Source organism: Malaclemys terrapin, chromosome 1 (assembly GCF_027887155.1).
Source record: "Malaclemys terrapin pileata isolate rMalTer1 chromosome 1, rMalTer1.hap1, whole genome shotgun sequence".
In the NCBI taxonomy this organism is placed as follows: Eukaryota; Metazoa; Chordata; order Testudines; family Emydidae; genus Malaclemys; species Malaclemys terrapin.
The window spans coordinates 272,421,232-272,437,395 of record NC_071505.1 but is presented as its reverse complement, the minus strand read 5'-3'; the positions used below and the strand labels follow the sequence as shown (position 1 = coordinate 272,437,395).

Here is a 16,164-nt window from a genome sequence, read left to right as displayed (position 1 = left end):
GGCTATATGATAGAAAGGAATAATGCTCTCTGTCTTTTACCAAACACTGTATGTTTATATATATTTCTTATACTCACTGTCTAGCAGATCATCATACAGCAAGGAATAGTACAGGGGTTGGCAACCTTTCAGAAGTGGTGTGCTGAGTCTTCATTTATTCACTCTGATTTAAGGTTTTGCGTGCCAGTAATACATGTTAACCTTTTTAGAAGGTCTCTTTCTATAAGTCTAATATATAACTAAACTATTGTTGTATGTAAAATTAAATAAGGTTTTAAAAATGTTTAAGAAGCTTCATTTAAAATTAAATTAAAATGCAGAGCCCCCCGGACCAGTGGCCAGGACCCGGACAGTGTGAGTGCCATTGAAAATCAGCTCGTGTGCCGCTTTCGGCACGCGTGCCATAGGTTGCCTACCCCTGGAATAGTATAATACAAATTAAGTTCAAACAACAAAGAACTAGAATATTGCTAAAACTATAATAAATAGGAATATATTCAAGTTCAATTCTTTATTTGTTCCTTCATCCATAATATTATTAAAGGCTCATATTTTTGTCAGTACTGCTTGTCTTTGAAATGCAGCAATGACTTTATCAGAGAATTTAGCTAATTTCACTGTATAATTGCTAGGAAGTCAATATATTCTACTAGCAGTGTTGATTCTGAAGGCAAATATTACATCAGAAGACCTCTATTTCTGTGGCATAAAATATAATAGATAATATTTTAGTTGAAATACTCTGCAGTGGTTTAGGGAAAGAAAGATAACATCTGCGAGAAAATAAACTGTCGTGTTTCCTTGAGGAAAGTGGATTTCTTTTTAAATACAAAGACAAAGGTAAACATAAAATGACAAGAAATTTCTAACTATATAATTATAATTCACTAATAAATAAACAAAGATGTCTACAAAATTATTACTAGACATACAATTATAGAATAGGCACACTGAACCAAATTTACAGAATCCTTTTCCTCACCTAGACACATTATGTGTCTATTTACTGAAAAATACAGGCACACCCACAAAATGCCATTTTAGTAGCAGTTCTTGAGTCATTTTTAGTAATTAAATTAATCCCACTACAATTGGTATAACTTTAGAAACCTTAGTTGTTTTCATTAGTCTTTAGAAAAAATCTTTTCAAAATTCATACCCTTAATGTCACAGAAAGGTGTTTTACATGTACAGCTGTTAAAAGCCTGTTTAAATTAAAGTTTTGATTGGGCTTCAAAATAACTTGTACACAATGTATACTATAGTAAGAGTATTATTATTTCTGGTATTGAAAATGAAAAGTTTCTTTCAATTATTAAGTTGTGGATGACATATTTTATAAAACTATGGTAATGATTAGAAAGTGAAGGCATGATGTAGCACATTCTAACAACAAAAAAGCACTTACTTTTCATTACAAATAGGAGATTTTGTGAAAGTGAATCTTTATTTTTTTCAATAGCTCCAACAATTTCGTAAGTCACCTGCAGTCAAATATAATAGCATAATTAGTAATGTTTAAAACTGCATTTAAAAATCTTTCGCTGTAAAACTTATAGTTGTAGCTGCACAGTTATGGTTGCAACCAGATAAGCCCTGTTTCTAGCCTTCCCCCAATCTCACCAATAACACTGGTCTACAATTTTTGAGAAGTCATCTGCTTCAGAGATACAATGTGCTATTTATTATGTATTTTGATGTGCTGAATTCAAATATGACAATTAAAACAACTGACTGGCTACTGTTTCTAAGATATTTAAGTTTTTACATTTTATGTCTATATATATTGTGTAGATAGTAGAGTTTTAATCATAAATTGTAAACCTAGGTCTTTTCATGTGTTTATGGTTGCTTTACATGATAATATTTCACCTGTCCTGTTTATGTAACACTCTAAAAATCAGCAAAAGGATTATATAAATAAAATTTATTATGAAAGAAAAGGCAAAAAACTATTATGTACATAGTTTAGTCCTATTCAGTGTCTATTCGGCGCTTCTTGGCTTGTCTCTTGTATTCATTAAATGGAGCATCTCTTGTCACTGTCCAGCAATAGTCTGCAAGCATTGATGGGCTCCATTTGCCCTGATAGCGTTTCTCCATTGTTGCAATGTCCTGGTGAAATTGCTCGCCGTGCTCGTCGCTCACTGCTCCGCAGTTCGGAGGAAAAAAATCTAGATGAGAGTACAAAAAATGTATCTGTAGTGACATGTTGCAACCAAGGCTTTTGTATGCCTTGAGGAGGTTTTCCACCAACAACCTGTAGTTGTCTGCCTTGTTGTTTCCGAGAAAAATTGCCACTAACTGGAAGGCTTTCCATGCCGTCTTTTCCTTGCCATGCAGCGCATGGTCAAATGCATCATCTCGAAGAAGTTCACGAATCTGAGGACCAACAAAGACACCTTCCTTTATCTTTGCTTCACTTAACCTTGGAAATTTTCCACGGAGGTACATGAAAGCTGCTTGTGTTTTGTCAATGGTCTTGACAAAGTTCATCAGACCCAGCTTGATCTGTAAGGGTGGTAACAATATCTTCCTTGATTCAACAAGTGGTGGATGCTGAACACTTTTCCTCCCAGGCTCCAATGACTGTCGGAGTGGCCAATCTTTCTTGATGTAGTGGGAATCTCTTGCATGACCATCCCATGAGCAGAGAAAACAGCAGTACTTTGTGTATCTGCAGACCAAGCAAGAGAGCAACAACCTTCAAATCGCCACAAAACTGCCACTGATGTTGGTCATAGTTTATGCACCTCAAAAGTTGTTTCATATTGTCATAGGTTTCCTTCATATGGACTGCATGACCAACTGGAATTGATGGCAAAACATTGCCATTATGCAGTAAAACAGCTTTAAGACTCGTCTTCGATGAATCAATTAACAGTCTCCACTCATCTGGATCATGAACGATGTTGAGGGCTGCCATCACACCATCAATGTTGTTGCAGGCTACAAGATCGCCTTCCATGAAGAAGTATGGGACAAGATCCTTTTGACGGTCACGGAACATGGAAACCCTAACATCACCTGCCAGGAGATTCCACTGCTGTAATCTGGAGCCCAACAGCTCTGCCTTACTCTTGGGTAGTTCCAAGTCCCTGACAAGGTCATTCAGTTCAACTTGTGTTATGAGGTGTGGTTCAGAGGAGGAGGATGGGATAAAATGTGGGTCCTGTGACATTGATGTTTCAGGACCAGAAGTTTCATCCTCTTCCTCGTCTGACTTAAATGAGAATGATTCTGGTGCATCAGAAACCATCAGTCCTTTTCCGTGGGGTACTGGGTGTATAGCTGATGGAATGTTTGGATAATGCACAGTCCACTTTTTCTTCTTTGACACACCTTTCCCAACTGGAGGCACCATGCAGAAGTAACAATTGCTGGTATGATCTGTTGGCTCTCTCCAAATCATTGGCACTGCAAAAGGCATAGATTTCCTTTTCCTGTTCAACCACTGGCCAAGATTTGTTGTGCAAGTGTTGCAGCATATGTGTGGGGCCCACCTCTTGTCCTGATCTCCAATTTTGCAGCCAAAATAAAGGTGATCAGCTTTCTTAACCATAGTGGTTATACTGCGCTTTTGTGATGCAAAAGTCACTTCACCACAAACATAGCAGAAGTTATCTGCACTGTTCACACAAGTACGAGGCATCTCTGCTCACTTTGGCTAAACAGAAATGTGTTCCTTTGCAAAATCAAACACTGACAAATAAGAGAGCACGACACTGTATGATTTCTAGAGCTAATATAGGGCAATTCGTTCAGCAGAGTGATGTAAGCTTCGTTATGATTGCCTCATCCATGACTTCTAGGAATAACATGATGCAATTCATATCATGTATGACGCAATACCAGCTTCAGATTGCATCATTCATTGTTTTGCCTAAAAAGCAAGTACTGTCCAAACCCAGTCATAGATTTATTTATAGAGCCAGTCAAAGATGTATTTTAGTCATTTCTGGTTTAAATTGAGATCCCTTGCCTTTATAACTCACTTATCCTCCGCCATTCCCAAGTTAAGGGTCGTATATATTGACCCATTAGCATATCTCGAAAACTAGAGCCAATCAACAATTTTAAGCATCATTTTCATTCTCAGTGACCCAGCATTAGTAAAATTTGACTACATTTATTTCAGAAGCATTTTGGCTGCAGAGCAGTGTAATTTTAACTAGAATTAGTTTGGCCTTATTTATTCTGTTTCTGCAAAGTGTGCTAAAATTAAGTCAAACTGATTTTGAGATACATGCACTTCAAAATTATTCAGATTTAGGATTTTGACTGATATCTATCATCTCTTTGTGTCCCAACAGATCAAAACCGGCTTGTTGCTATGCTTTCAAGCTTTCCATAGAGTTAAATGCCCTTGACGACTAGCGCGTAGGCTGCATTTGAAGGAAACCATTTTAATAAAGCACTATTGTTAAGATCTTTTGTACTTTTGTATGTAATTGTAAGTGTGTGTGTGCGCCTGTGTAGCTTTGAGACCTCATGGGGAGATGCAGAGTTATTTTGTTGACATGCTAGGTAGCCAGACAAGGTTAGACTCATCAGAACCAACTAGGCAATGAGCTCATTGAGGCTAGGTGGAGGGACAGAGAAAACGTGTGCAAGTGATTATATCCATACTACACCATTTTAAGTTTACAAAGTGCTTTGCAGTCATTAGTTAATCCTCACAGCAGCACTGTGAGGTAGGACATTGTAGTATGATTTCCACTTTATAGTTGGGACGCTACAGAGAATTGATTATGAGCACAGTCTCTCTTCAGGCTCTTTTTACTTATGTCACATTTTTAAAGATACAGAGTAAAGATAACCTTCAGTAAAAGGGTGGATTTTGGAACAGCACAACAGGCCTCTATCACATATTTGTTACCTCATAAAATGGTCTATAGAAATGAAGTCTCCCTGGACATGAAACTCACAGCCCTTAGATATTGCAACTAATACAGCAGTGTTTCTCCTCAGCAACAAAAGTTATCCTGAGTAATTCAAATCTCTCCTTTGGTCACTACACTGGCTCCCCATTGATACCTAGATCAAATTCAAGATCTTGGTCCTATTCTTCAAGGAATTCAAAGGCCATGGGCCAAGGAACTAAAACACCACTAGAAGTGCTGGGGTGGGGACCCCAGACAACAGTTTCACTCCTCTGGCACAATGAAGTTGTCTACTGCATAGGAAAAGTTTACCTGTGCAGGAGACAGAGCCTTCTTGGGACCTGCCCAAGACTGTAGGAGCAACTCTTACGGGATCTAGGAACCACAATAAACCTCCCCACTTTTTATTCCAAGGACAGAATGCACTTTGACTGAGTGATCAACAAGAAAAACACATAGTACTGCAGACATCCACCTCCGACAAAAAACAAAACCCAACTAAAACAAAACCAGTCACACACAATTATTCCCCCAAGTAGAGGAAGAGAGAAAAAAAGGAAAGACCCACATGTGATGGATTCCAGTCATGTTGCTTAATATACTACTGGAAGGCACTCAGATACCACAGTGATAGCCACAGTATAAGATTCTTGAATAGCATAACAAAGCGTAACACAGTAATACAAACACCACCTTCCCTCCTTTATGGGTCCATCGCTCCTGGAGCACAGTTGTCCATGGTGATGGGAAAATGGAACCCAAAGTGGTTCTCAATCTCTTGATTTTCTGTATTCAAATTTCCAAATTTAATTTTGTATTAACATCAGTTTTAATATTTCATCTCACATTATATGTATGTTAAAATGCTAAAATGATTTCTCTCATATCTAACAATTTTAAATAGATGCAAACCATGACTAAGGCTGAAAACAAGACCTGCATTAATAATACACCTTGGGTACAATTTTGAAAGATACCTAATGTAAGCTTAAGTCCCATTTTTAATATTACATAGACATGTAGAATCTCAGTCCCAGTGTCATTCAAAGAAATTTAGGCTCTTATGGTACTTAGGCACTTAGTAATACTGATCAGTAAAATAAGTTGCTTTAATTAGGTCATTTGGCAATTATGTAATGCTGTACAGGCAGTCCTCGGACTTACAACACAATTGGTTCCTGAAAATCACGTCTTAAGTCGAAAACATCGTAACTCGAATGTCCCATAGGAACAATGTCAGATCGAGCATTGTAAAGTCGAAACCCACGTTGTAAAGTTGAAACACGATGACAATTTATAAACGTCATAACTTGAACATTGTAAAGTCGAGGACTGCCTGTATTACTCGTGAAAAAAGATTATATGACTTGGATCTATGTAACACGTTATGTTAATTACATCATTTGACAATTACTTAGTATGATATCTGTCATAGAAAAGGTCTGACAATAGAACTGCATGCCATTTCTTTTCTTTTTTTTATGACAGATGCAATATTATATAATTCTTTAATGACACCTCTTATTAACAGGCAGCATATTTACTAAACTATTAGTATAATTTAAATAGACTATTAAATGCTTTTAGTGTTCTTAAAATAAATGTTTCACCATATTTCTCCATGAATAATAATTTACAGCACTTATTTTACAAATCCATAACATCATTTCTTAATTGAGAATGTTAGTCTTTAACTAAATTAGAAGAAGAGTTACTATCAGTGGTTATAGTATGTAAAGCAGGTGATGATAATAAATTATCCTTATATGTCTGCACAGAAGTGAACAAATTTGGGAACCTGGGGTACTGATATAATTCAGTACTAAATGCTGGATTTCTTTTTTTAATAAGACATCTCTTATATTACTTGTGATATGTAAAACAATTAGGAATCTTATTTATGATGAAATTACTATGCTCACTATCAGGGTACGTCTACATACAAAAACAACCCTGTGATACCAAGTTTCAAAGCCCAGTCTGCTAACTCAGGCTTGCAGGTCTTGCGCTGCAGGGCTAAAAATAAGTGTAGACATTTGGGCTTAGGCAAGAGACTGGTCTCCGAGACCCTCCTCACTTGCCGGGCTTCAGAGCCCAGGCTCCAGTCAAAGCCTGCATGTGTACACTGCTATTTTTAACCCCACAGTGCTAACCCTGCATGCCTGAGTCAGTTGACCTGGGCTCTGAGACTTGCTGCTGCAGGTTTTTTATTGCTGTGTATATATATACACCCACACTTTTTCTTGCTGACATGGTGAATTAAGTCAATGCTTCAACTCACTGAAGAGTGATTCTGTAAAAGTGGTCTTGTGGGGCTTCATATGTACTATCTCATAGTGATTCTAGTTCACATGTGCTCAGTTCATAAGTAAAAAGATGTTCTACTTTTTTGCCAGCCTTGTACATTCAGTCATCCACTCGGACAGTGCTGCTAGCTTTGAATGTCAATTTGTCCACTTCTCTCATAAATCTCTACACTTTCAAATTTCTACACTCCTTATGCATGCAATATGCTTCCTAGACTAATCAAAAATTAGTCCACTCCTTCGTATCCATTCCTCAGCATCAACTTCTGCTGTGGTGCCTACAAGAAATGGCCACATTGAATTGTTGTCAAGCACAGCTAATATTTTTAATTGTAAATTATTCAGAACCATCAAAATGTGCACATAGCTAACCTATGTAACTGCATGCCCCTATCTTCATAACACCTTTCCACCTTCCCCACTCCCCTTCTGCTGTTCATTACAATTGTTTGTTGCATCTCATTTCAAGCTCTTTGGGGCAGAGACTATATCTACTTACGTATTTGAACAGCACCTAAAGTAATGTTTGGGGTCGTTGGGTGCTAACACAATATAAATTAAACACAGTCATATGTACAGTACCACATGACATATGGTTTCAGTAAAAATAAATGTTTGGGTTGAGTTTATGTCTTAAAGTGGGTGAAGTTCAGAGGGGAGGGTTTTTTGTTCCTTATTTTCTACAACCCAGTTAGTCTACCCTTAAAGGTTTTCACTATTTTTAGTGCCACCGAATCAATAATAAGCCAAAGCAGAACCTGGGAACTAGCCCCTTTAAAAAAATAGGGAAAGTACATATCTGAATTTATGACTCAGGCCTTTAATGGACTCAAACTTGAACCCCAAAGATAATTGGAAAAGAATGATCAGGATTTGAACTTTGATCTGGCTCAAAGTGCATCTGCATTCAAATCAGTTAAAAAGTAATGCCTGGCTGTTTTAATAATGAGATAAAGTGTAATAAGCATATTTTGCATTGTTTTGATAGTATTACATTGTTGTGGTGGGTTATCCACATTATGTAAAATTAATTTAACATTTCATGCTGATAAAGCATCTCACCGTGAAACTCTGCAAGAGATTTAAGATGTAGACACTGGTCTTAATTTGCAGTTAAAACATTTAAATTCGGTTAATGGTAAAAAAGACATTTATCATTTTGCATAATTTAAATGAACACACTGAGTGCAGATATCAACACACTGGGCCCTCATTGGTATTTTATTTATTACTTTCCTGCCAGAAGATAAAGATGTAGATAAAAGAAGCTATCAAGTCTTTGATGAAACAGTGAGATCACTTACAAGCTTGAACCTATCAATCTCTTTAGTTTTCTTTCTAGAACCTAAACCTTGTTAAGTGAACATTCTTCATATATTCTGACATGATTTAGTCGAACACACTGATAGAAATAATAGACCATGAAGACACACATCTATTTAGCAGCAAGAATTGGCTAGGGGTTTTTTGGGGGTTCTTTTTTGGGTGGGAGAGGCGGGAAAGACCTGTAAATAAACCTCCAAAACCAGGTCTGATTTAAAAAAAACAAAAAACAAAACACAACTAACTTCTCTCTGTGAAAGAGAACATCTTTGTCAAATAACCTTTAGTGGCTCAGGTATAACTTAGAGTAGACTGATTTGATTGTTCTGTCTGGGGATTCAGCCTGGGGAAAAAATAAAGAAAATAAAAGCTTCCCTATTGATTAATCCCTCTATTTGGTCTTTTGATTTAAAGGTTCAGTTTCAGAGTCTGCCTGGGCTGTAAAACTGTCTCACACAAGGCTCCCATTGGTGAAGGTGAGTTGACAGTTGAGAGAGGTATTTTTGACACATACATAGTTGGGAAATTGAACGGACATTGATCTGCACTTAAAGGACATTATGTAAACAGCTTTAAAGAGCAAAGAAGCCGGTCTTTTGGTCTGATCAGTTTATTACAATTCTGTAGGTCAAAACTGTGGCAAGGTATGTAATGTCAAGGGGTCTATCAAATTTGTTAATGTGTTCGTAAATTTAGGCTGCATAAAGCTTGAGTTATAATGACAAATTGTTCAGATAACGTGGATTACATACAGATAGAATCTCTCAAGTATCAGTACATTAAATGTCTCTGATGGTTTAAGATGTGGCTGTTAGCATAGTACTAGGATGATATATTTCAGATTTACTTACTGGTACATTAACACCATTTATAAGAGAAGAGATATTTTGAGCCCTGGCAAATGTTCAGTAATGGAATACTATCCTTTCGTCCTAAAAAAATCACTTCCATCAGCAATGCTAACAGATCAGTAACATAATTCATGAGAAACCCTGATGGCATGTGGGAGCCAGAGACATGTGGATGTCAATGTTCTGAATCCAAGTATCTCCAAATTCTATATTGCACTTTACTGGTGCAATTCCATCAGATGGTGAAATTCATTTATCAAATAAAATAAAAAAACAGTATTAGATTCAGCAATACATATTCATAGTGTGTAGTATGGGACTTAGCTACTTCAGAGACTGTCTTCATCCATGATGCCTTAAGAAAACTACACACCCCAGGGAAAATGCAGCGGAATACACCCAGGCTCTGAGTATTAGACCCTAGGAACAAAGCATTCTCAGAAGCAAGACCCCAGCTGTGCAACCCCTTTCCAGAAGAGATCAGACTAAGCCCTAGCCTGGTGGTGTTCAGATCAAGGTATAAAACAACTTTTTGATAAATCCTGCCATCAGAATTGATTTTTTAAAAAAAATCCTAACACTCAAAGTCATGTTCCTCTCCCACTGCTCCAAAAGAACAAAACCAAAACTCCCCAAAAAAGATCTTATTGTTCTGTTTATGCTCCTTTAAGTACTTACATTCTGTGATGCTAAGTGCTAAATAACATCCTACAACAAACAGACATTATATGTAAAGATGATATGGTTCTGTTCAGTTGCAGAATTAAACTCAGAGATAAAGTAATGCACATACCCATGAAACCCTACTTCTGCCCGCTTGTGCATATCCATTATGGTACAGTCTTTAATTATATGGTCACATTCTATTTTTTCCACATGATACCTGCCTCATTCTGTTAAATCTCTCTAATGCCTCACTCTTTCCAGTCTCCCACCCTCAAAATCTTTCTCTCACATAGTATTGCTTCTCCCTCCCCACTCCTTGCTCCCGTCCCACCCCCACCCATAAATCAAAGAAATAAACAAATGTAATTTTATATTGTATTATTATAGGTGATTGCTACTGCACTTTTTTCTGCAATATCAGATGCACAGCTGTCAATACCCATGTAGCATCTGGTAATGTTTTCTTCACTGAAATCAGCCGAACAATCTCACAACAAATACAGTGAATACATGAGCCAAGAAAAGAACCCAGAATTTCTGGCACCAGGACTGCCAAACCACCTGCCACATAGGGCCCTGGGTCATAACGATTCCCTATGAGGGCCAGGGTGAAGTGCTAGCATGATTTGTTTGTTCTGTACCACACATAGTGTGAATAAGCCATTTCACACTGACTAAGAAATATGTGGCAACAATAATTTGAGCTACCTAAGGTCATCAGGCTGTCCGCCCTCTACTGTTTAACAGAAGACTCGTATCCATTGTAACTTTCTACCAAACACACACTGGTTCTAGAAAAACTGACTGACTTTAAATGGGTAACCTTAGAGGGTTGAAAGCTCCATATTCAATTATCAAATGCCTTTGTACAGGTCATTCATTTTCTACCCTCTGAGCCTAATTCACTTGTCATTTACACTCATGTCAATCATGAGAAACTTCCCTGAAGTTAAGGGAGTTACATCAGAGTAAAATTGGTATAAGTGAAATCAGAATCAGGCCCCCTTGTTTTAAATGTTGGGATCTCAAAGTCAATGAGTCATCCAAGTGTTGCTTTACACTTCATTTACTTCAAATACATTTAATTGAACAAGAGTATAACAATGGCTACCAAATACCGCCAAACTATATTGATACTTTTTGTATGAAAATCTTATTTTGGATTGCCAATACAACCTGATATATTTAAAGGTCTGATTTGCTATCAAGATGCACCATAAAGCACTTAACAAAATGTAGTAACAGCACAAGCTTAAGAACAGCATCAGCAAAAGTAAAATCCCTTAAAAATTCCTGCGGTGTTTTTTTAAATGAACCCATTAGGCTATGTTGGTTTGGGAAAATCTGCATTTTATGTACTTATTTATTAAACAACTATTCTTCTGTTGAAGAAATTATACTCTGTGATAGCGACATAATGATCCCAGGAGAAATGAAAAATGCGAATGTATTTTTGAAAAATGCTCAACCACCATTCAAACAGGGATGCCTTAACATTTCAAAAGGATCTTTCTATCTTTGCAAGACAAGAGCCTCTTACCCTCAGTTAGCATCCTATCAACAGCTTGTCAAGTCTTGCACACACTGGGCCAGCTCCTTAGCCATTGTACAGAGTATCTGCACTGACTTTAATGGGGCTATGGGGATTTACATCAGCAGAGGTGCTGGCCCATTGTTCATACTTTAGATTAAACATCATTAATAGTACTGGGGAAAGGTCAAACCAAAAGTCTCTTTAATAAAATGAAATTCTAAGGATAAAACACAAATGAATGAAAGGTATACAATTTACCACTCAGGTCCTAAGTTTTGGAACTAGGTACCTGAGGCTTTGATCTTAATTAATGGTCCTATTGAGTGTTTTGTAAGAGGATACCACAAGCACGTTCCTCCCTCCCCCAGCCCCCATGTGGCTTTTTCAGTGTGCTTATTGTTCTTGTTATGAGTTTAATTTTCATTCCTTAACTGCTTCACTGCTGCTCATTCATGCCAACTTGCATATTGTTCTGGGGCGCGGTAGCATTCTAGCACTATTTTGACATATCTTTATCATTATAATAGAACATCGTGTCATGCAATCTACCTAGCTATCGTAGTTATACAGCACCTATCACCACACTATCTAAGCCCAATATGTTTGCTACACTGAGCAGTACTGCAGGAGAATATTGCTCTAACTACCTGGCATGATGAAGAGTTATGTGTTATGCACTCTTGGTGAAAAGTTCCATTTCTCTTGGGGGGGGGGGGGAATGTGTGTGTGTGTGTGTGTGTGTGCGCGCGCGCGCATGCGCAATAGAGTGTATACGTTCTAACAATTATCTATTCAACATCATTTGTAATTAAGTACAATAATCAGATATCCCAGTTAACCATGCTTGTATAATTAGCCTAACTAATTATAGTGAAATTGAGGTTTTCATCATTGATCAACTTGTTTACCAAGCTTACCTTTCCTGTCTTCTCCCTGTCCAAAAGGGAAAGAATCTAGGGCAAGGTGTCTGATATACCACAGGGCATATAGAACGTAGGACATAAAGCTTATATATCTACACACACACACACACTACATACACCAATTTAGTTTATAAAGACTATCTTTAAACATAGGGCCTGAACTTGCAAGCCACAAAACTGTTATGTGAGTTTCATGAGCAGATGGGTTCGCAGCATGAATGGCACAAGAGGGAGAGAGAGAGAAAAGGCCAATCTAATTAGACATAAGGACCAAATCCTGCAATTCTTATTCTGTATCCTTACATGATGATTTCATTTGGAGTTTTGACTATATAATGACTGTAGGGTTTAAACCATTGATTCTATACATTCAGAACACAGAACATCAGCAGCATATCAGAATGAGCCTGAAGAAGGATTTTTGAAATTTCCTTTGGGCCAAGAAATTCTCATATTGGCCCTGTCCATCACCATCTTGTACTGTGGCATATTAAATACCAAGAGAAAACATAAAGGAGTATAAAATATATTTCCCATATCAGCAAAAAGAGAAAAGTGATTGTCCTACTATCAGAATGGTGCCTGCACTTTTTAAAAAAAAATCTGATTTTGATTGGTAGGACAGAGGAACAGTGTGCAGACAGAGATGAAGGAAGAGAATTAATGTACGAAGAGGGAGAAAGAGTACTGGATTTCAAAGCCAGTCAAAATTTTCCAAATTATGATTTTTTGTTGGAAAAAAATTTGATGTATTTTTCACAAAAGTTGCCAAAAATTCACCCTGTTTTTTGACCATCTGGAGTGAAATTTCAAAAAAAAAGCACAATATTTTGGTGTACATTTTCACAAAAAGAATCATTTTTTTTTAATCAGATCTCTGGAACATGGTAAGGATTTTCAAAACCTTTCCTAGGCCAAGAAATTCTCATAGTAGCCCTACCAATCATCACCTTGTACCTTGTCATGTTAAGGATCAAGAGAAAACAAAGGAGCAGAGGCACCGTCTTTCTAAGTGGCTCAACCCCCGCTCCATCTGAGGCCCCGCCCCCACTCCATCTCTTACCCCAACCCCCTATCCCGCCTCTTCCTGCTTCACACCACCCCACCTCACCCTGCCCCATTCCATCCCCTCCCCCAGTGTGCCCCACCCTCGCTCCTCCCCCCACCCCACCTCCTGCACACCACTGAAAAGCTGATCATGAAGGGCAGGAGGCGCTGCGAGGGAAGGGAAGGAGCTGATCAGTGGGGCCCACCAGTGGGCGGGAGATGCTGGGGGGAGGGGGAGGAGCTGATTAGGGTGCTCTCGATGGGTCCTGAGCACCCACTATTTTTTTTCCATGGGTGCTCCAGCCCTGGAGTACCTATGTAGTCGGCACCTATGTAAAGGAGTATAAACTATGAATTTTGAGATATTAGATTCTTTCTAACAGTGTATTGTCAGATAAACTGATTTGTTTATAATGGACTCAGCTCTTTCTGTTAGCTGTCAGAACTTGTTAGTTCAGAAGCTTTGAGGAATCTCTTTTATCCTTACTGCTCTTTTCCTTAGCCATATATGATTCATTACTCACTTCCCTCTACTCACTTACCCTTCCAGCGTAATGCATAACAGTGAAGGTGGGACTCTGATCCTTTGGTGCAACATTGCCATTTCCATCTTTCATGGAAGAATATACTGCATTTGTGTCTGAGGTTTCCAGGTACGATTGAAGGCGTTTAGAAAGATTCTGTTCTATTGACCAAATGGATTGGCTTTCTTCATCCAGCATGGCCAAAAAACCTGATGGTTTCTGAAATGAAAAATGGATGATCTTAGATTTCTCCGTTTTTACTCATTGGCAGAATACTATTCTTCCATTTACAGTAAATGTCTTGTTTATTAAACAGAATTGTGTATCGCTGTAGAAAAAAATCTTTCGGTTAAAGTCTGCTAAGCACAAGAGATAGTCAAAAAATGCAAAAATTCACATTTGATTTACTCTAAAATTGTGATCACTAATCTCTTAAAAAAACAGCAAGGGATTATGCTATTTCATAGAAATCATACTCCAGAAATCAATTCCAAGGATAGAAGAAATCTCCATGGTCACAACAGGAGTCAGAAATCTGTAGTAGCATCTAGGGACTGTATACAGACCCTACGTGTGGGGGCCAGTGGATCAGTAAAGGCAGTTGACCTCTGCCAAACCCTTTACCCCATACTGGTGCACAGGGCAGTTATGGAGGCCTCCTTCTATGAACTTTTTGCCCCTGTCACCTTCTCTAGAGACACTTAAATCAGAAACTGCTAGTCTGGATTTTTATTAGCCTAAAACAGAGACCATGTGTATAAATATAAATGGTGTATAAATGGGTTTGAAAACTACCTGAAAGAAAAAATCCAAGGCTTCTGTATGGTTACCAGGAGAATATGTTGTTTCCATAGTAACTCCTTCCTGTACACATTCTGCTTGCTCTTGTAGAAAAAGCACTTCATTGATATACCAGTGTATCTTCTCATTGATCATGTTCACACACAGCTGTTGTAAAAAGAAGGAAAAATAAGTAATAGAAATTTACAAAATAATTCATCAATACAGACTTTACTCGGTGTCTAATATCAAACTTGATGAAATGTTGATGTACAATGTGTGATCTCTTGTTAAACCAGAGATTAGGAAGGCACTGGGGAAATGTACATTGTAACTACTATTAGTACTAAATTGAGAAGAAACAGTTCTCTGTTTATACTGATTATTGTGAATTCTACATATTAGTCCAAATTTTACCAGTACTCTGATATACTGGTGTAAATCTCAAGTAATTCCACTTATTAAAGTGGAATTACATCACATTTACATAAAACACCACCGTGAGGGAAGGTAGTGCATCATGGGACTCCAATGGCCACAGTGCATAATGGGAGATGAAGCCTGGCTGGAAAGCCCAATCAATAGAGGAGAATGGGGACATGAGGCAGCCAAACTGTAATTCCGACAGAGCAATGCATCGAAATGTGTTTCTTTCCAGCTGAAAATGTTTGGGTTTTGGCAGAAAATGGAAAACTTCATTTCAAGTATACAGCTTTTTGACAACAAACAAAGAAACAAAACCCCCAGAATATTTTCTTCAGAAAGCACACACATTTTGCAAAAAAAATTGTCTAGCTGAGAAGCCAAATTTCAACTGAAAAATAGTTGAGATGTCATTTTTTGATTGGACATTTTTTAGAGATATCAGCCTGTGGAAGAATACATATTCGATTACTTCATGGAAGAGTGTTTCTTGAAGTATTTTATTCAAATTAAGTGGGAAATAGTCATAACTAAGAAAACCAAGGGTTGGAAGAACTGAATTATGAGGAAAGATTAAAGACTGAATGCATCCAGTCTCTTTTCAGATTAGACCTTAGTCACATGTTTATTTTGGCTAGAAATGGTGTCACCCAGGAATAAAGGATATAAAAATAGTTCCAATCAATCAATTATGTTTTTTTTTAAATGACTAAAATATGTAGTTCAGTCTTGAAAGTACATGATTTACCATTAAGATCAGCAAAAAGACTCCAAATAATGGACATTTCAGAACAGCTTTTGTACTTTAAAACCTAATACTAATGCAATCTGCTTGCAATCAGTGAAGCTGTGTAGCATGACCAAAAAAAAATAATAATAAAAAAATCCAAAACAAACAAAAAAT

The 16,164-nt window shown here is 37.5% G+C and overlaps 1 protein-coding gene across 3 annotated transcripts in view; it reads right to left on the bottom strand.

The window, feature by feature from the left end:
• MYO16 (myosin XVI) overlaps positions 1–16,164 on the bottom strand; it is a 588,255-nt gene that overhangs the window by 116,797 nt on the left and 455,294 nt on the right. For all 3 annotated transcript variants that reach the window (XM_054013071.1, XM_054013089.1, XM_054013080.1), the window contains 3 exons: positions 14,853–15,005; positions 14,076–14,276; positions 1,409–1,484 (listed from right to left, as the gene is read on the bottom strand). In XM_054013071.1, coding sequence (XP_053869046.1) covers positions 1,409–1,484; positions 14,076–14,276; positions 14,853–15,005 — 430 coding nt within the window. The remainder of the gene's footprint in view (positions 1–1,408; positions 1,485–14,075; positions 14,277–14,852; positions 15,006–16,164) is intronic.